This window comes from Rattus rattus, chromosome 7, assembly GCF_011064425.1.
Source record: "Rattus rattus isolate New Zealand chromosome 7, Rrattus_CSIRO_v1, whole genome shotgun sequence".
Taxonomy (NCBI): domain Eukaryota; kingdom Metazoa; phylum Chordata; class Mammalia; order Rodentia; family Muridae; genus Rattus; species Rattus rattus.
In genome coordinates this window covers 39,902,186-39,922,334 of record NC_046160.1, presented here as the reverse complement: position 1 = coordinate 39,922,334, position 20,149 = coordinate 39,902,186, and the positions used below count along the sequence as shown (strand labels likewise).

Genomic DNA, 20,149 nt, shown 5'->3' with positions numbered 1-20,149 from the left:
TCCCTTCATATTTTCTGCATAGGCTTGGCTTTTGGGGTGATTGACTTTTTGTGACGGCATCTGTGTTCATATGAAGACTCCTTCACATGACACTTCAATGAGACACTGTTGGGATTGCCTGCTGGGAAATGAGACATCTTACTTAGTACTTCATTGTATTTTTATTTTCCTTGGGACAAACAAGTGAATTTTGTTAATTCCTAGAAGGGTCATGGGTAGACACGGGGTTCTATGTTGTGCAGGATTCTTAAGAGCAGGGACTCTCTACCCTTATCTCAGCAAACGTCCAAGTACAGGTGAGGAGTGGAAGATGAAGTTAGCATAAGCCTTGTGAGTATCTGCAGAACGGGCATAGAAGCACCGCAGGTCTCATTGGGATACGTGTGGAGAGGGCGGGGCATCCACAGGTTCTGCTGCCTCACCACTGGCTCATGCTGCTGGGCGGGTGGTGCTGCATTCCCCGGAGTCACAGTCCTTGCCTGGGGACGTTATGGGAAAATATGCATGACACAGAGCCAAGGGAGAAGCACCTGCACTTAAAAGAAAAATCAAAATTCATCATTCTTCATGTGTGCTAAATCAGCAAGCAAATGAGAAATAAAACACCTTTACCACCGCTAACAGTGTCAACTGGCAACTTATCTTTAAAAATGCAAATGAGGGGCTGGAGAGATGGTGCGGTAGTTAGTGAGCACTGCTCGTGTGGAGGGCCGGAGTTTTGTTCTCAGCACCAGCATTGGACGGCTCACAACTGCCTGTCACTCTAGCTATGGGGAATCGAACAGCTCATTCGTAGGCAGCTGCAAGCACACATGCATACACACAGACAGGCATATACATGCCTGTCCGTAAGTAATAAAGCACACAGTATGATTCATCACTGTAGAAGGCATCCCGCATACAGCATGTGGATTTATGCCTTTAATTAGCACACGTTAATTACACATAGTAACGGGTTCATTGTGACACTTCCACACGTGTGTATAATGTATTACGACCATATTCTCCCCATGTTCCTCTCTTGTCTTCTCACTCTCACCAGACCCCTTCTTCCTGATCTCCCTTCTACGTCTGTGTGCCCGTCTGCCAGAGCAAATGCAAACAGGCTTTTGTGACCATGAGCTTTGGGAATGAGGGCGTCAGTGGGCTTTGCAGCCTGAAAGGTTGAAGGGCAGGAACACTGAGCTCCTAGCTTGGAGCCCAGGCAGAGTTTTGCAGCTGGCCGGCCTTTGCAAAGCTCCTCTTGATGCAGCTCAAAGGGGCTCCTATCCCCCGTGTGCTGTCGGAACAGAGCGTTGCTTTCTTGCTGGCGACTGCGTTGCTGTTCCTCAGCCCCTCTCCTGTGGGAACACCAGCAGGAAGGTGGATGTCCAGAAGGAATGTGCTGCCTGTAGTCTGAGGAGTCAGAGGTTATTACCAAGTGAAGGCAGAACGTAGACAGGAAGCCTAGTGGTGGCACTTCCTGAAATAACCATAGTCAAGCTGTTCAGGGCCAGCTTTCGAGCAGGTGAGAGGCTTAGGAGGAGGGGTTAGGGCTCCGCTGGGGAAACGGAATGAGAGCTGAAGGCCTCAGTCTTGAGCAGTCTGCTCATGAGTGTTGCAAGAAGAATGCGCATTTGCCTGCGGTGTGGGCAAAGCCTGATGTCCTAGTGTAAGGGAAGAGAGAGGGATATACCAAAGAGACACGAGTCTGCCTACCAGGATGCCTGTCATATGGCTGCTCTGGAAGCCCTCACTGAAGGGTCCCGGAAGCTTTTTACAGGTAGGAGCAGGAAATGGTCACTGGTAGACTATGCTCCATGACTAGGAATTCATCAGAAAAAAAAACAAGAGTTCAGACAAGAGTGTTGCGGTCCTGGTGAGCACAGCCACACATGAAGAAATGCAAAGATTTAGAAATTCTAACGCAGTCTTACCTTATACTTTTGCTTCTTTCAGGAGCTTGTGCTTCTCGTCCCTTCCTCACCCCTTCCCTCCCTCTCCCCCTCCCGTCCTTCCTCCTTCCTTCCTTCCTTTTTCCTCCTTTAAACTAATAGTTTCCCAGATCTGTCATTCACATAGTATGAAAGTCCCCATCTTCGAGTCCCCATGCAAGGGTTTTGAGCATGTTTACGGATGGTCTTGTGACTGTCATCATTTCCTGATTCCAGGATGTTTTCCGTAACCCGTGTCTGTGTAATGAGTCTCAGCAAACCAGGCATTGTCTTTTTCTCCTCATAGATTTGCCCGTCGGGACATCTTGCCTCAGTTGTTTCATTAATGATGAACATCCGTGCTCTTCATTCTCTAGCCTAGCACGGTGTGTTAAACAAAGAGCTTCCAGCTGGGGAAATGGCTCAGCGGGTAAAATGCTTGCTGCGGACCCGAGTTCAATCCCACAGGACACATGTGAAAACCTAGGCATGACTCCGGCAACCCCAGTGCTGGAAAACAGAGACTGAGGGATCCCCAGATTTCCTGGACCCTAGCTTAGGGCAAATGGTGAACTTCTTGTTAAGTGAGAGACCCTGTGTTAAAAAAAAAAAAATAAGGCATGATAGTGATTTAAGAACTTCCCAGGATCATCCTCTGGTCTTTATACTTATCTGCACAAGTGATCATACCTACACACAGACACACACACACACACACACACACACACACACACACACAGAGTCATCTGTGTCATAGTGTGAATCAGTACTGCAGTTCCTTCCAGGACCAAAACAGTTGCACAGTCACGCAGCACACCAGCTAATGGACGTCTTTGTTGTTTTCACATGTAGCCTAGTGTGGATCATGCCACTGGGTTCGTGTGTGTCACAGGACCTAGTGAGTAGCTGCCTTTCATTTCCCATCCTTTTGTTTCATTATCTCAGGCATTTCCTGGGTCATAGGCTAGCCTTAACTTTAATCAAGAGCTGCAAAGTCTTTCCCAAGCAGACTTCGCTGCCTTGCACCCCCACCCGCCTGTAGATCTCTGCATCCCATTTAGAACATTTGTTGTAATTACTAATGGAGAATATGTGCTCACCCTCATTCTGTTTCCCAGGGCTCTTATTTCTCCTAATTCCATTTTGCTCATTATGCATTCCTGAGTTGTGGGTTTCGGTGTTGCATTTCTTGATGGGAAGAGAGTTTCCATTGAGTGCCTATAGAGACCACCGTATCCCTGCAGGAATCCCACTGGGACAGACAGTGCTGGGTGGTCCAGGCCTGGAGGACGGTCCTTGATGATGGATTGATCTGTTAATTTCTCGGTGGAATTTGCTTGTTACCTACTGAACCATCATTACTTCACTGGCAAACTGTACTGCTATTCTGATGCTTAATGTGACAGGTTTTCAGACAGCTGTTTACCCAGCATTCCCTTGGGCTTGGAGATAGGAAGGTCAGGGTCAACACCTTGGTCCTTGTTAGCATCCTGACCATGTCGTCTTCCTGTTATTCTTAGGCTGACCTCTCTCTGTTCTCTTGCTTCCTAGGTACTTTGTGCTCTGCTGAGTCTGGAATACCCAGGGCTACTTTCTCAGAGTCATATGGACTCTTAGTACAGAGACCTCTTTCTTCAACCTATGGAGAGAAGCACCTGAATGCTCATAAACACAGCAGGAACCCAAGACCTGGCTGGAAGACACCACCTCTCCTCATCTCTGCCCCTCCCACAGGTAACTTTGGCCTCTAGAGACGAAGGTTTAGAAAATTTCCTTTATTTCTTTTCATTACTAAAGTCTCAGGCCAGGGACAGGGACAGTTGGACTGCCTGAATAGAATTTTCTACCCATCCTAAACCATGGCATGATAAATTCCTTGTGGGCTCTCCTGGATGAATTTTAAGGGGTGTTGTAGATGCAGCCTGTTAAATTTACGCTTTGTAACAGATCTCTCCTTGGTTGATTATTTTCCCTGTGTGAGGCTGATGCCGCTGCTCTCACGCTGGATCTTAGTGACAGGTTCACGAGGCCGTTGTCACTTATGTGGCTCATCTGGGGGTCTCCTGTGTTCGTTCATGCTCTGGCAACATAAGGAGTGAGTTCTCTCGTGTGTGCCTGGCGCTCTTGTAACTCAGAACGAGCCATCAACACAGCAGTACCAGGACTGGCTCCTGCTGTCTCTTTAAGGAGGAGGTATGAGGACGGGGTAGGGGCAGCCATGGGAAGACACCATGTGCAACTGATGGTGTGAGGAAGTAAATTATGATACATGACAAGACCCAGATGTAGTGAGAATATAATGTAGGGAAAGCTTTCTAAGTACACACATAGCGTTTTTTACAGGTGGCCAGGGAGGGCTTTAAAACAGGTGGGATTTGAACTCAGACTCCAAGGAGCTACAAGCATTAGCCACTTTGCACCTGGGCAAAACCCATTATCGAGAGAACCTGAGGTCACTGAAGCCTGGAAGCAGTGCATCCTGGGAGCTTGCAGGAGCTCCGTGGAAGACAGGGTGTCATGAAGGGAGCCTAGGAAAGCTAGAGTCAGGATGCTTAATGTGACACTGAAGGAATGTCACAGAACTGGACAGAGGGAAAGGACTGGCTGGAAAGGTTTAGACTGAGGAAGGGGCTCCAAAGTTCCTTTGTAGAGTCTGTGGTGATGACAGGACACCCCAGTGGGGTGCCACACTGGCACTGTGCCCAAAGCCTGTGATAGGAGGTTGATACGCACTGAGATGGATGGAACAGCATTCTAACCAGTGGCTGCTGCTTGAAGGAATAAGATACGAGGTGCCCATGGTGGGGGGATTTAAAAGTTGTGCTGTGGGACCTTCTTGTATCAGGAAGAGCACGCGTGAATGTTGGCCAGTAAAGGAGACCCAGAGGAGACATCCAGGAAGGAAGAGGCTGGGCACTTGAAGGCATTTTCAGAGGGCGTTTCCAAGGAGCCGTGTCCAGGTCCTCGTGGGCTGGGTGAGGCGAGGAGCAATGGATGCTGGGATCTGAGCCATTTGGGTCACTGGTGGTGTTAGTGGGGTGGTTTGGTCTGGTGGCTGTGATGGTGCTGGCAAGAGGGACGGAGACAACTGGGAACTGCCGTGAGCAGCTTTACTGCAGGAAGAGCATAATTTGTGGTGCAAAGGTCAGAAGAGTTATTTATTTTTAGTTGGAAACAAGTTTCCGTGGTCCTCGTGCCAGCGTGAGCGGCCGAGTCTAATGACATCATGCACATCCAGCTCAGAGGCTGCTGCAGCCACTCTTGTCTCTGGCATAGGAGGTACCGGGGCTTACCATGGGAAGGCTTTGTGGTGGGTGTGTGGTATGGTACGTGACATGGTATGGTCTACGACATGGTCATGGGAAGAGAAAAAAAATCTACCAGCCTGCAGCTGTGTTTCTTTATGATCTAAGGGAATAATAGTTCACCCGCTCTGATGGTCAATGTTGACTGTCAACTTGGCGGGATCTAGAGTCACCTATGAAGGAACTTTTAGGTTGGATTAGTGAGACAGGCAAGCTTACCCTAAATGATAGATGGCATCATTCCTTAGGCTGAGGTCTTAAACTGAACAAAAAGGAGAAAGCTGACTGGACACCAGCGTTCATCCCTCTCTGCTTCCAGTCTGCCGATGCAGTGTGACCAGCTGCCTCATGTTCCTGCTGCAGTGAGCTGGACCAAACCTACACGGCCCAGCTGGGAGTTGCAGGCTCACGCTGCAGGTCACGAATTAAGTCTCTGCTTGGTTAGACAGAGAGGGACAAAATGAGAGACACCAGGGCTGCTGGCATGCAGAAGAGACGAGGTGTCTGCCCACAGTGGGTACTGAGACCCTGCAGTGAGGCTTGTGGTGGGGGCTGAGGGGAGGTCCATACCCTGAGAATTAGGGACTTGGAGAAGGTCAGTGTGGCACCGGTGCCTCCCTGAGTGATGACGGAACTGGGACTCTTGGAGTGTTTGTAGAAATAAAAATCTCTATGGTACCTTCTCAGAGCTCCAGAAATGCAGGCATTTTTTTTTTTTTTGCCTTGCATTTTCTTCATTTATTTTCTAAAATGGTCTGCTTGGGGCATCTTCCTGGGCCCATGCTCCATGTATCTCTGTTACCAGCTCATTCTTTTGAAGACATTGGACCGATAACTGACGTGTCACCGATGCCTTTCTTTATCCAGTGCCATGGCCAGGTGTATGGTGGTATGAGTGTGGTGACTTTCCATGTGATATTCCTGTTACCCCTCTCTTCCTTGGAATGTAGTGTTTTAAGCTTTTATCTTCGAAATAACATGGCAGGATCATCGCAGCCCTGTCTGCGAGGCCCTTACGGGTCCAGAAGCAGACTCTCCCAGCTGTGGGGATAACCGTTAGGGAGCAGACCAAAAGCCTTTCCAAGGCTGAGTGGATTTTGCATTCTGTCCAGCATCCTCCCACACCCACCTCCTAGGACATTTGCTTTAGGAATCTGTCACGGATTCCAAAAAGTATGAAATGGCTTCGTACTAAAAAGATAAAAAATAAGATCAGGCTGCAGAGGCCAAAATACCAGAAAATGATATTCTGACCCAAGCAAAGATGATTCGTAAATGTTTAGGGTTGAATAACAGTACAGATGGCTCCAGATACCCTCAGTATGCACATCTGGAGTGGAAATAACGGAGAGGTGTAGATTTCTGCCTTTTGTTCTAATCACTTCCCTCGTCCTCCAATTTGAAAACTAGCCTTCCTTTTAAAATGGGATGGGGAAAATCTGAGAAAGATTGGCTGGCCCTTGACCATCTGTTGGCCTTGGGAGAAGCTGGAGTTCAGAGAACCGCATTGGGTTACCCTAGCTCCCTCCTGCTATACAGTAGGCTTCATAGGGCTCAGCTAGCTGAGGACCTCAGCTAGGAAGGCAGGGCTCAGTGCCCCTCTTCTGTGGGCTCAGGGGCACTGACCTGGAGAAATGATATCATCGCTTTATTTTTTGAGGTGCGGTCTCTCATTACTTAGAAGCTTCATTTCCAGCTAGTATGGCTGGCCAGCAAGTTCTGTTTGTTTCTACTCCCTAACTCTGGAGTTACAGATATACTGTGCCCAGCATTCCACGGGCATTGGGGAGTTAAATTTAGCAGGTGTTCACACCAAGTGCTCTTGCGCAGTGAGTCGACTCCCCGGCCATCTTGTGTTTCTTTACGTAACACAACTGTGGGGACTTTGTGAGACCTTTCTGCAGATAGACCTAGGAGAGCGATGGTACATTTGGACAGGTTCATTGGAAGCTGTGAGCTTTTATCCCAGGAGCAACCTGGAGAGCAGGAGAAGGCCCAGAAGGAGAAGCTGGGGCCTGTGCTGAACAAAGATTAATGCGTCCTTCCTCTGATTTAAAAAGACAGTTGTTTGTCTTATTCATCCAAGGCCAACAATGGAGTTTCGTAGACAACACTTTCACATTTACAGAAGTACCGTGCAGCCGTCTGTCTCCCATATTCACAGCATAAGTAACTCCCCACTCTAGTTCCATTGACTATTGGTGCATTAAATATGAATGAGAACACCATTAGGATCTTGGCCTCATCCTATGCTTTAGAGTGGATAGCATGATTCAGTCATCACAACCTCATTTCAATCCTGACTTTATTGGTTACAGTAATCATTGTGTGTACTGTGCCTTAACCTATATTTCTCAGTGTTTTAGACCCTATGTCTCCTGCATACATAGTATACATATAGAATATATAACAAAAACGATACATTTGTGTTCAAAACCTAGGTGATGCTGCCTCTGATAGAACCCCAGTATGATTGATAGGTTTGAACATAATCTATTCCCATTTCTGTCATTCCAGCAATGATCAAAACAGCCAACGGGTCCTCACCAGCATAGTTAAAGAATTCTTGTAATAAAATTACAATCATAGGCTCATTCCTTCCCGCCCCCAACTACGTTCTATGTACATGAACCTAAAACAGTACGTGTTTAAGAGACCAGTCATGGATATAATTGGGTTATTTATGTAATTCTCATGTAGCCTTTTGATGTGGTCTAGCTTTCTTCCTGTTGCTATGACGAAACACTCTGACCAAAAGCAACTTAAGAAAGGAAAGGAGTTATTTCAGCTTGCAGGTCACTGTGCATCACTGAGAGAAGTCAGGGCAGGAGCTTAAGCGGGGACTTGAAGGAGAAACGAGGCTACTCCTGGCTTTTTGTGTAGAGTCTGGTATCTGAACACCGTCTCCCCAGCCTGTGGTCTTCTACTTCAGTCCTATTGTTCCTCGTAGGTGTAGTTACAACCCAGCCACTCTCCTGTCACAGACGTCTAGGTTATCGTCAGTCTTGGCTATCGGAGCGCTGCTACTACTAATGTCTTTCTTGCCCACAAGTGAGTTTTTTCCCTCAATCAAATATCTACAAAGGGCACCTGTGCTGAAGGGGGATGCACTAATAATCAGAGACAAGAGACCGCCGCCGTGGCGATTTGCTGAAGTATGCCGAGCTCTGCTCTCTTGCCAGCAGAGAACCAGTCTCCTGTCAAACTGTGCTTTCAAAGCATCCTGTCACTGAGCGCGGTGGAACTTGTTAATCTTACCCAGTCAGTGGCGAGCGAAGTGACTCTGATAGGGCAGCCCACACCTCACACTCCATCCTCCTCGGTGGCAGTGTTAATGGCTATTGTGTGCGGCCGCTCACCTTTATCCTTTAAGCGGTATTTTCCCTCCGCTGGCTTGAAAAGCCAGCCCTCGTACATGCTGAAGAGGATTGTTCATTCTGTGGGCTAAAAATAGCACCTCCCAGTCTGTGCCATCGATTTTCATTTTTCTGCAGACAGTCTTTTGGGTGGCCACACATCCTTGACTGCAGCACACAGAATCTTATCAGTTTGGCCTCACGGCTAAAGCTGTGTATCGGATGTGCTCTATATATTCCAAGGGTTTAAGCTGATCCTTTAGGTTCCCTCTGGATAGTCTTGTAAATTACTGGGCACTACTTTAAGTGTGGGGTATATTGTAAACTGACACGATTTTTATCCATATGAGACAAACAGCACCCAGGAATATATCGATCAGTTCCCGGGTCACTACCTACAGCTTGTGGGATTACTACAGCTCCTGAAGGAAGTTCCACAGGTGGACCGCCCAAAGTTGTAATTTCCTCTTGTCTGTGTGCTTGAGCCTTTGAAGGTCTATAAAATGGTAGAGCTAATTGATAAATCATTATAGCAGCAGAGGCAAAAATAAAATGTCCTGATCTGGATGGCTTTGATTGTCAACCGACACAGCCAGAATCATCTGAGAGGGAAGCCTTGATTGAGGAATTGCCTAGATCAGTTTGGTCTTGGGCAGGTAGGTCTGTGGGAGCTGTAGTATTGATTGGTAGCTGATGTAGGTGGGCCCTGTCCACTGTGGGTAGTACCATTCCTAGGTAGGTGACCTAGGCTGCATAAGAAACCCCTAGAGTGAGCCCTAGAGTGATCTAGCACATAAGGCCAGCAAGCAGTGATCCTCCCTACACCCTGCCTGGGTATATTCCTGCCTTGACTTTCCTCGGTGGTGGACTGCAACCTAGAAGTATAAGATGAATCAAGTCCTTTTCTAAACTCCTAAGTTGCTTTGGTCATGGCGTTTTATCTAAGCAACAGAAAGGAAACCAGAACACAGCCTTAACAATTACAGTGATTAAAAAAAATCCAACAAATGCCATTGATGAATCGACTGGGATGCATTAAAGCTGCAGGTTAAGAAGACAGTACTGCCATTTTGTCCCCACTGCACCCGTTAATGGGGACATTGGGTGTCTCTCATATTCCTTCTGAACAGCTTTGTTTTCTCTAATCTTGTGCCTTCTCTATTTTTGAGCCTTGCCCATCTGTGCTGGCTAGTTCTGTCAGCTTGACACAAGCAAGCTAGAGCCACTTGAGAAGAGAGATCCTCAACTGAGAAAGTGTCCCCAGCAAGCTGGCCTTTGGTGTCTTTTGATGATGTTTGATGATGGATGTGGGAGGACCCAGGTCACTGTGGGTGATGCCATCCCTGAGCAGTTGGTCCCAAGTGCTACAAGAAAGCAAACTGAACAAACCAGGAAGCAGCACTCCTCCATGACTTCTGCATCAGCTCCTGCCTCCAGGTTCCCACCTTAAGTTCCTGCTCCGACTTCCCTAGGTGATAGCGTGTGACCTGGGAATCAGAAACTGGAATAACCCCTTCCCTCCCCATGTTGCTTTGGATCATGGTGTAAAAACCGTGATTAAGGAGCTGAAGGGGTTTGCAACCCCATAGGAAGAACAACAATATCAACCAACCAGACCCCACCCAGAGCTCCTAGGGACTAAACCACCAACCAAAGAGGACATATGGAGCGACTCATAGCATATGTAGCATATGTAGCAGAGGATGGCCTTGTCAGACATCAATGGGAGGGGAGACCCTTGGTCCTGGGAAGGCTCGCTGGCCCAGTGTAGGGGAATGCCAGGTGGGAGAGGTGAGTGGGTGGGGGAGCACCCTCATAGTAGCAGTGGGGAGGGAGGACGGCATAGGAGGTTTCCAGAGGGGAAAAAGGGAAAGGGGATATAACATTTGAAATGTAAATAAAGAAAATATCCAAAAATAAAAAACCCTGACTAAGACTCCCTCTCCTGTGGGGTTTGTTCCCAGCTGCTTTACTTTGGGAACGGCAGCCTGTGAGTGTCGGCTGACATACTCATCGACTCTCTTCAGTGGTCCCACACGTAGTCTCGTCTGAAGGTTCTCTTACATGTAAAAGTCAGCTGTGAATAATGAGAAAGAGCACACTCTTCTTCCCTTTTCTGTTTGTTTGTAGGTCTGGGAGGAATGAGAACCAGAGAAGGTGTTCTTTCCCTGTGCCTGGTTTTAATCGGGACTGGCTGTTATCACCTTCTCTCTGTGTTCAGTGTATTTGGCGAAGGAAATCCTTCCTTCCTTCTTACTTTGTTTTTCAGAGCTCTGTCTTCTGTTTTTATGGAGGATGCATGATGAGGTTTCCCTCCATCTGTTGGGATCGGATCCATTTCCCACCATGTTTTTTTTTTCTTTCTTTTTTTCTTTCTCTGTGTTACGTGACACGTTGCTTATTGCAATGTCAAATTCCCTTGCTGTCCTTGGAGAAACATGTTTAAATACATGTCTCACACACATCTGGATTCTATTTGCTCATATTTTGTTTTAAATTTTTCTTCCTTTACTCATGAGAAAGTTTGGCCTGTGCTTTTTCCTTTCCCTTAACTGCTTTTATCTGATTTAAGAGAAAAGTGACTTTCTTAACTCTCGGTTCATCACTTCTCCCCCAGCCATTTCCTCAGAAGACTCTTTTGACATAATGTGAATTAACCTGCTCTTGACACTTTAGAAGTGTTCAGTTATAAATGAAGCTTAGTGATCCATCGTGGGAAGACACTGTGGTGAGTAGTGTGTGGGTGCTGGGAGCTCGACTCTGGTCTTCTTCAAGGTCAATGAGCCCTCTTGACCTCTGAGCTAGCCACCTTTTGGATCCTTAGGGCTTTATTTGAAGTCCCACTTTGTGCCAGGGCATTTTGTCTTCATAGCATCAGAGGGAAGCGGGCAGCTCAGCTTTGTCTTTGTGGCTCCTGAGTGCTCAAAAATCCCTGTGGCTCAAAGCAGATATCACTGTGCAGAACACTGAAGGTGGGATCCATTCTCTGCTAGGAGGTGTCTCACAACCATTGTGAAGAGGCGTGACTAACAGCCAAGGTGGAAGAGATATTTTTGATCCATTTGAGCTAGGTGAACAGTTCAGGTCTCACTCCTGTAAAGGAGCTTGAGCCCATGTCCACAAGATTAGTAAATATCTGACCATAGAGATGGGTTAGTCCATAATAGGCTGCCATGTAGGTCTGAATTTGGTACCTCCAGAATCTGTGTTAAGCAAAAGCCTGGAGTGCCTTGCAATTCCAACATTGGAGAGACAGACGTGGGAGAATCCGTGGGCCTTACCGGAGAACCAGTCTAGCAGAATTGCAAGCTCTGGCTTCAGTGAGGGACTCTGCCTCAAACAGCAAGGTTGCAGATCGATGAAGGCACCTGCCTCCTCGCATGTGCACATGCCCTTTCCGTTTTAGTCCCCCCCACCGGGACCTGAAATTGGGGCACATATCATGGCTTCACTGCCGGGTGCATTTACAAGGTGTCTGTGGTACAGAGCTGGGTCCCTTTTCTTCTGCACGCCTTACTGTGAGTTAATGTGTGTCTAAAAGTAGAACCACAGAAAGTTCAGCATAGAGTAAATGGTAGAGATCGTTCCGTGCAGGGGTTCCCAGATGTTATTTTGGGAATGGCAGTGTAGCAATCCTTTCTCACAGGTCGTCTTAAAGAAACCTATTCCTTAAAACTAAATTACAACAACATTCTGCCTAGGCCCAGATTGAAAAAAAAACAAAAAAAAAACAAACTCCCGTGGCCTGTGTTCACCATGGTCTTCTAGCCCGTGCTTCCAGGATAAAGTCAGAATATCCACAGACCCCTCAGGGACTTTTTTACTCTTCACCCCAGGTCAGAAGTACAGGAACTCCATACCAGAAGCTTCAGAGCTGGCCAGGGGCTAGAACAGCAGATCTCCAAAGCCCCCTCCAGACCACCTAATGTGCCACAACCAGGCACAGTAGCAGCTCCTTCATGCAAGGCAATTAGGAAATGGTTGGTACATTTCACTTTTATCTCCTACCCACCACACACACACACACACACACACACACACACACACACACACACACACACACACACACACACACACACACATCTATTTTTGAAAATGTGTGTGTTGTTTGTATGCCTGATGGGTGTTGGGACTGGAGTTACAGATGGTTATGAGCCACCCCTTGGGTGCTAAGTACCCTAGTCCTGGAAGAGCAGCCAGTGCTGTTAACTCCTTACTGCTTCCTTTAAGTCAGCCTCCTGTCAGGACACGTCTTGCTCGAGTGGCCCACACGTATTTCAGCCTGGCCAATCGCTACATTCCAAGCTGTGCTGGCCTCTGGTGTGTCCCAGACTTGGGAAGCCTGCCTGGTGTCCAGTAATGGGCACCAGGACAAAAATCCCTGCTGTCTGGGTTGTCTATTTGCTGGTCGATGCTGGGCTTCTCCCTGTTTGTCACAGAGGAGTTGGTTCTTCCCAAGCAGACAGACCACATGCTATTTCTGGGCTGTAAATTTCCAAAGCTGTTTCCCCGTCCACCTCTTCAACCACATGCTGGAAGGAGACGTGTGTTTCCAGCTATAATCGGTACACTTAAATACTGGTTAAATTCAGAGGGAATGAAAAAATCCGTACATCTTCTGACCCTGAACGAAGCTATAAAAATCTGACATGCCCAAAGGTCCTCTGGGGCCTTTCAAAATAAGACGATCCTTTTTAACCTTTTGAGAGGTTATTGGGGGTTTCAGAATAGCACAGACCACATTTAAGGGGTTGTCTGATTCATAGGGGACAGTGTCTGACCACTGAGGAGTCCTGGATGCTCACTGGCAAATTCTTTTCTTGTGCCTACTTTGACAGAGATGAGGTGCTCTGAAAAAAGATCACTCTATTTGCTGGTAAACTGCTCAGGATACTCCCGGCTTTGGGGACCTTGATACCCAGTGCTGGTTCTGTACTTAAAAGAGGTGTGACACTAGGGAGAAGCCAGAAGCATCCAGTGGAAGGCCATGTAACTCTCTGTTTTTTCGGTCTCATTTATTGATGGTTATATTTTAGACTAGAAGTCATAGTATACATCCCATGGCAGTCTGTGAGAAGCAGCCTAGTCACAGGCGATGAAACCGAGGTACCCTAGGCAATAAATGTTCCCTAGGGAGTATGATTTGCAGTTGAGTCTTAGGTCCAAGAGTCTCTTAGACCCAGATTCCCACTGTTTCATAGGATCCTTGGATCTGTTTGATGCTATGTCCGTTACAGTGGTGTTCACCAAGCCGCTTGGGTTCCCACTGAGAATAAGCATCCGTGCTTCTGAAGATGTGCAGGCATGTGTAGAGGGTTCCCCAGTGCGTGATCTGAAAACCTTGCAGAAAATTCATACAAAATGGGGAGAGCACAACGTGCTTTCCAGTCACCGCTCACCTCAGCAAGATTCTCAGCATCTCTGAACCTACACAGCTTCCTCCTCCTTTCTTTTCACGGTGTAAAAAGACGTAAGAGATGGCTTAGTGGTTAGTTAAGAGCACTTCATGCTCTTGCAGATGACCTGGCTTCAGGGCACCCATATGGCGGATCATAACAACTGTTAGCCCTGGATCCTGGAGATCAAATGACCTCCTCTGGCCTTTGTGGGCACTAGGCACAAGGTGTACATAGAATACTCATGTACATATGTTCCTTTTCTAATAACTTGTTGTTACTGGTGGTGGTGGTGGTGGTGGTGGTGGTGGTGGTGGTGTGGTGTGTGTGTGTGTGTGTGTGTGTGTGTGTGTGTGTGTGTGTGTGTGTTATGGACATCATTGTAGAGTTGGTTATTTACTCACACCTTGACACAGGTACCGTGGATCAGACTCAGCAGCAAGAGCTTTTACTCCTGAGGCCCCTTGCTGTCCCCATAGGTTTAGTCTCAAATGTCAAACATCTTGAGATACCTGTGGTTGAAGACTCTCATCAGTACCCAGGGCTGTGTGGACTAAGTTGGGTTGAAGCAACACCTAAGGAAGCTACTCTTCTCTAGCCCACCAGCACATTCCAGCTATCCTCCAGAGACTTGGTGCTGCTCTTCAGTTCTTTGGACTCTACTGTGTCTTAGATAGACCTTCTCTTTGCCCAGGGGTCTCTGGGAAATGCGGGAGTGGCTTTTTGAAACAATATCGTGAACAAGACACTTACCTGTCAAGTGGGCCATTTAATGTCCCATTGGCATTGTTGGGAGTTTGGACCAAAGAGCCATGATGTGCAGGGTGATAGCATGGGGGGTGGGGGGGGTGGTAACCCTGTGTGTTTCACCCTGATTCTGTTTCTAAGCAGCTTTGTGCTTAGTTGATTCAGAGCCACCTCTGAATAGTGTGTCTGGGTTTCAGTGGCACAGCAATTCGTGGAGCATTTGGACTTAGTGATGTTCCGGGTCTCATGGTCCCCTGATATCTGGGAGAATACCTGCATTCACACCCCGAGGACCACCTCTTTGCAGATGCTGTTATTTAAGTAAAAGAAATGTCTTCACTCCCTCCCACCCCCTTTCCAATCTTAGAGCCGTGGATTGTCTTGTAGGTTCTGCAGGCCACCACGCACTCCCCTCCCACCACCCAGTCCCAATCTGTCTGTTTTCGCCAGCTCCATGTCAGATTCTCAGCTTCTCTTCGGGGGTTACAGCCGAGGCTTCTAAACTTGGATGTCTCCAGACTGGGGTGTGGGGGTGAGGGTCAGGATGGGGCTCCAGGGACACACATGGATCTTTGGAGGGCTTCTGTCACCATTGCTCTGGAGGTGACAGACCGGAGCATACGCTCTCTTCCCCAGCCACAACATCGTCAGCACACATGGTCTCGCCCTCGGTGGCGGGACTTGATCTCTACTCTGCTTGGCCTGAGCAGCCTTCTCTCAGCACCACTGGGCTGGGCTGTTGTCCCTTGGCAAACTCTGGAGGACTGCTGAAAACAAAATGTGGGGCAGGGTGCCACAACAAACCAGGACAAGCCTTTCTCACAGTCTCACCCTGCTTTTCGGTACTCCCTCAGTCTGGTAAGCAAAAGAGAAATGCTATGTCCCCAGTAGAACAAATATGCTCAAATGAAAGTTTCAGATCTCCAACACTCAGAATCTATTCTTACCCACCCATGGACATTGAACTCCCTAAGGCCGTGGTTCTTACCCTTCCTAATACTGTGACGTTTTAACACAGTTCTTCATGTTAGGGTGACCCCAGCCATAAAATTATTTTTGTTGCTTCTTTGTAACTGTGATTTTGCTACTGTTATGGATTGTAAGTTAAGCATCTGTGTTTTCGGAGGGTCCTAGGCAATCCCTGTGAAAGGCTCAATCAACCCCAAAAGGGTCACAACCTACAGGTTGAGAGCTACTCCTCCAAGGGAGTTCTTGACCCTGGGACTGTGGCTCCCACCTCACCCTCTTACATCAAGGAACATTCCGCATCACAATGATGAGCTCCAGGAACTTCAATATGTCGTTTTGTTTTGTTTGTGTGCTAAGTCGTAGTTTTCTGTCTGCTACTCTGGGAAGGTTCATGTGACCATGTTCAAGGTCCTAGATTGTCGTCTCTGATGGCCTCTGGTTCTCACTTGTATGGATATGAGAGGACATTTCTGAGGCTTGAACTGAAGTGAACATGGGTTGCTCCCTTTTTGTCTGTAGCATATGGACATACAGGGACCCCTTCACCTTCGCTGTTAGGGGTCACGGTAAATCGAGTCACTGTGTTTAGAGGAGTTCAGACATGCAGCATCAGGGTATGGTGTTCCAGACTCTATTGCATCCCAACCATATAGATGGGTTTACTTTGAGTTTTTTCATACAGACCAGGTGATTACACTTTCTTTTCCCCCACGATATCTTTTGCAGCCTGACATGGGCACCTGATGCACACGTTTTCTAGGCTCCTTCTCACAACAGCCATCCTTCTCTCAACTGTAGGGATCTCCATCATCTGGGGGAAGTGCCACCTTGCTATGACGTACTGGTGTAGCTTGAGCTCAGGCCTGCCTGGGCTCATTTGACCCCCATTTACTTTCTCTTGCCTTCTTTCTCAGAAGGGCTTGACATCCTCTAGTAGATGTTTTTTCTCTTGCTCTGTCCATTTTCCCTAGGATAATTAATGCAGGATTTATCAGCGAATTTACTGCCTGCGTTATAAAAGGCATATTCTAACTCTGAAGGGCAGGGGTTTCCTCAGCAACCTGAATGGGAGGGATGAGGAGAAAGGCCAGGGCAGTACCTCGGTTTGGTGACTTGTATGCCATGAGTGGTGTGCTGTGAAGAGGGCAAGGCCAAGAGAGACATCTGGGAGGCCCCTGGACATGGCTCAGGATCTGCCTCCTACCACCCCTCAGCTCCTAAATTACACTCTTGATGTTCCTGGGTTGGGGTGTGCAATAGGTCATTGTGTAGAGTATTTCTGTCTGATCCTTGTTACTACCCTTGAAGCAGAGAGCATCTTGTTGATACGTGAGACTCACATTCCCCCCATAAGGGCTGAGGCAGACCATATGTCACCTCAGAAATATCTCAGTAGATCAGCAACTCCAAGCAGGTCTGATCATGGAGAGCCTTAGAACTTTGTAATCTGCATTTCTAGCACTGTCTCTGTGGGTGTTCAGGAACTGAGAAATGGACAAGGAAGCAGAGCTGGTAGGAAGGGCATGGGGAGTGAACAGGGCATCTCTTCACACATGTGGAGAGTTATTTAGGAATCCAAGGGTCATGGCTCTCTTTCAGGTTCACTCAAGTGTAGCATTGCTAAAAAAAAATTTCTTAAATAAATAAAAAAATAAAAACCCACAGTTGAGGCCCCTAAGTCCTATGCACTCCCCAGAACTTACCTAGAGCTCAGGGGTTGTCTGGTCTCTGGGTGCCACCCATACCTGTCCTATTTTCGTGGAAATCATTGTTCTCTGCGTTGCTGTTTCTCTGACTCAGCTTCCTGGGACCCTCTCAGTCCTCATGTTCTGAGACCCTAGGAAACATCTTCTTAGAGATGTGCAGCCTGGCCCTCCTGACTGGAAGTGTGTGTGCTACAGCCATGGAACCATTGGAGAGGTCACTGGAAAGAGAGGAGGAGGAAAGGGGAGCCCTACTTGGCTTTTTTCTCAGAGATGGTTTTGGATTCTCCTGCCTCCTTCCCCCAGGAGGAGCCTCAGAAGACACCTTGCCTAAAGTGGAATCTGTGCAGCTAAGCCAAACCCTCTGAGGTCTCCAGATCCACTCAGACTTGACCTTACCGTTTCAATTTCTAAACGTCAGCCTCAGCCTCCCTGAGCTTTCTGGCTGGCACGTTGGAGGAAGAAACTTCATTGTTGTTGTTCATTGGGCAACTGAAACCAGGGACGTCCTGTGGGCTGCAAGTGCAATGGGGAGAGTGAAGACCCTGCATGCAAAAACAAACAATTCTTTTATTTGAATCGGGGTCTCTTACAGCCCAGCCTGGCCTTGAACCCACTACGTAGCTAAGAATGACTTTGAACTTTGAACCCTTCAGCCACTGAGTGCTAAGTTTACAATTGTAGATTACTAGCCACCCCCCATCCCCCAGTCTACATGGCACGCTGGGGACTGAGCCCATGGCTGCATGCATGTTGTACAAACATTCTACTAACCAAGCTATCTTCCCAGCCCCACGGACGTCCATGACAACCGAAGGAGAAAGCCAACGTCTAGAAAAACTGGTGGGAGTTAGAAGGGTCGCTGCTCTCTCTGTGCCTGGTTAAGCATTTGTTCACCTCCCCAGCTCTTAGTCTTCTCACCTATAAAGGAAGAGGCCCTACTAGGTAACCTCCCTCTAGGCCCTTCTATGCCTTGAGTGGTCTGTGCCTAGATGAGTCCCTGTGTGAGAACCCTTGCCCTATGACGGCTAATCTTTCCTGTCAACTTGGCATATCTCGACGGGGAGCCCAAGTGAAGAATGTTTCCATCAGATTGGCTCACAGATGTGTTTAGGGCTTTTCTTGATTGCTAACTGCTGTAGGAGGTCCCAGTCCACTGTGGGTGGTGCTGTTCCTAAGCAGGTAGGCCTGGCCTGTGTAAGAAACGTAGCTAAACGAGAGCTGGGAACAAACTAGTAAGAAGCAGTCCGTGGTGGCATTTTGTGTTTGCTTAGTTGGTTGGCTGGTTTTTGTTTTTTTTCTTTCAAGCTTCCACCTTGCCTTCCCTCTGTGGACTATAACCTGTAAGATAAAACGAACCCTTTCCTCTCCAAGTTGCTTTTGGTCATAACGTTCGTTGCAGCAACAGGAAGCAAGCGAGAATCTGTGCCTTTTCAGAGATGGCAGATCTTTACATTTGGAGATGCCCCCGTGCCCTCCAATTTCCCAAATGGCCTGTTTACTTCCCCCAACTTGAAGTGAGAGGAGAGAACTGGAGCGTGTCGCAGTCTCCTCTTGACTTGGAAACTGCCAGAGAAGTCACTGGTTGGTGTGAGGCCAGCTTAAATTGTATGGGGGCACGTGTGTCTGTAGTCACGTGCTCATGTTTGTGTGCTTGCACTGGAGAGCTTTACTTAATGTTTAGAGTAAGGTCGGATCCTGTGGCTGTCTCCCGGCGTTGTGGGTTTATGGTTTGTCTTCTTAGGGCCTTTCTGGTAATTTCTTTTGAAAACAGCATGCGATGCTTTTGCAACCAAGAAAGAAATAACAAATGCTTTCTTTTCCCGAGGCTGACATTGGACCAGCTCACTGTTCCTCATTGCCTTCTCTTACATCATAGGAAGGCCTGTTGCTTCACAGATATTCGGTTTCTGCTCAGTTTATGTTTTCTTTTTGTCTTCCATTACACCCAGATGTGAATGGTGATAAAGGTCACAGGCAGCCCTGATGTGCCCAGGAGAGTCCAAGCTCGTCTGAGAGCAGAGCTCATGGGCTCTGAGTTTGAATCCTCATGGAATTTGGACCATTTGGGGCTGTGGTATTCTCAGACACCTGCTGTTCCTTGGATAGGTGAGGGGAAACTCTTGGGATCTAGATAGATGAGGTATAGAGCCAGTCTTTGGAATCCTGAACACGTTATTAGAGACTAGAAGGGCTCAATAAGGATGTATTCATATTTTGTGTTTACGGCTGATGATGTTAAGGGAGTTAGATCTGTGGTACAGTGGATGTTTTCCCTAGGACCAAGGCTTGACATGTTCTTCCACTGTGGGGCTTCCTTTTCCTTCTGCCTGAAAAAAAAATCCTTTGCCCTCACATAACAAAGCTCTTCTGCTGCCCGAAGGCCACCATAGGAAGCATGCTTGAGAGAGTCCACCCTAATGAGATCACCTGGCAGCCTCTGTCCTTCCTCCTGGGAATCATTAGGCAGTGTGGCAAATAAAGGACATGTAGAATTTTTCACTGTGTCCAGTCCTGGTTGGAAATATCACTGTATATCCAGGGGTAACCTTAAAATCCATGCTGTCCACTTCTCAGTGCTGGGGTTATAGGCATGTATGGCAAACCATATATAGCTGCCGAGGACTGAACCCAGAGCCTTGTGTGTCCTGGGCAAGTATTCTCATCTATTCTCATTGATTGGGCCACATCCTCAGCTCCTAGAAAAATATCATCATTTACTAAATATACCTAAAATTTTGGGTAAAGTATTAAGCTCAT

At 47.6% G+C, this 20,149-nt stretch overlaps 1 protein-coding gene across 2 annotated transcripts in view; it reads left to right on the top strand.

Moving 5' to 3' along the window:
• Rnf144a (ring finger protein 144A) overlaps positions 1-20,149 on the top strand; it is a 119,318-nt gene that overhangs the window by 22,207 nt on the left and 76,962 nt on the right. Inside the window, exon 2 of one of the 2 annotated variants that reach the window (XM_032907548.1) lies at positions 3,465-3,647. Coding sequence is in view for 1 of the 2 variants with exons in the window: in XM_032907549.1 (XP_032763440.1) it covers positions 3,573-3,647 (75 nt within the window). In the remaining variant the exon portion in view is untranslated. Of the gene's footprint in view, positions 1-3,464; positions 3,648-20,149 lie in introns of those variants that run through there. The other variant, XM_032907549.1, reaches the window with a different exon arrangement.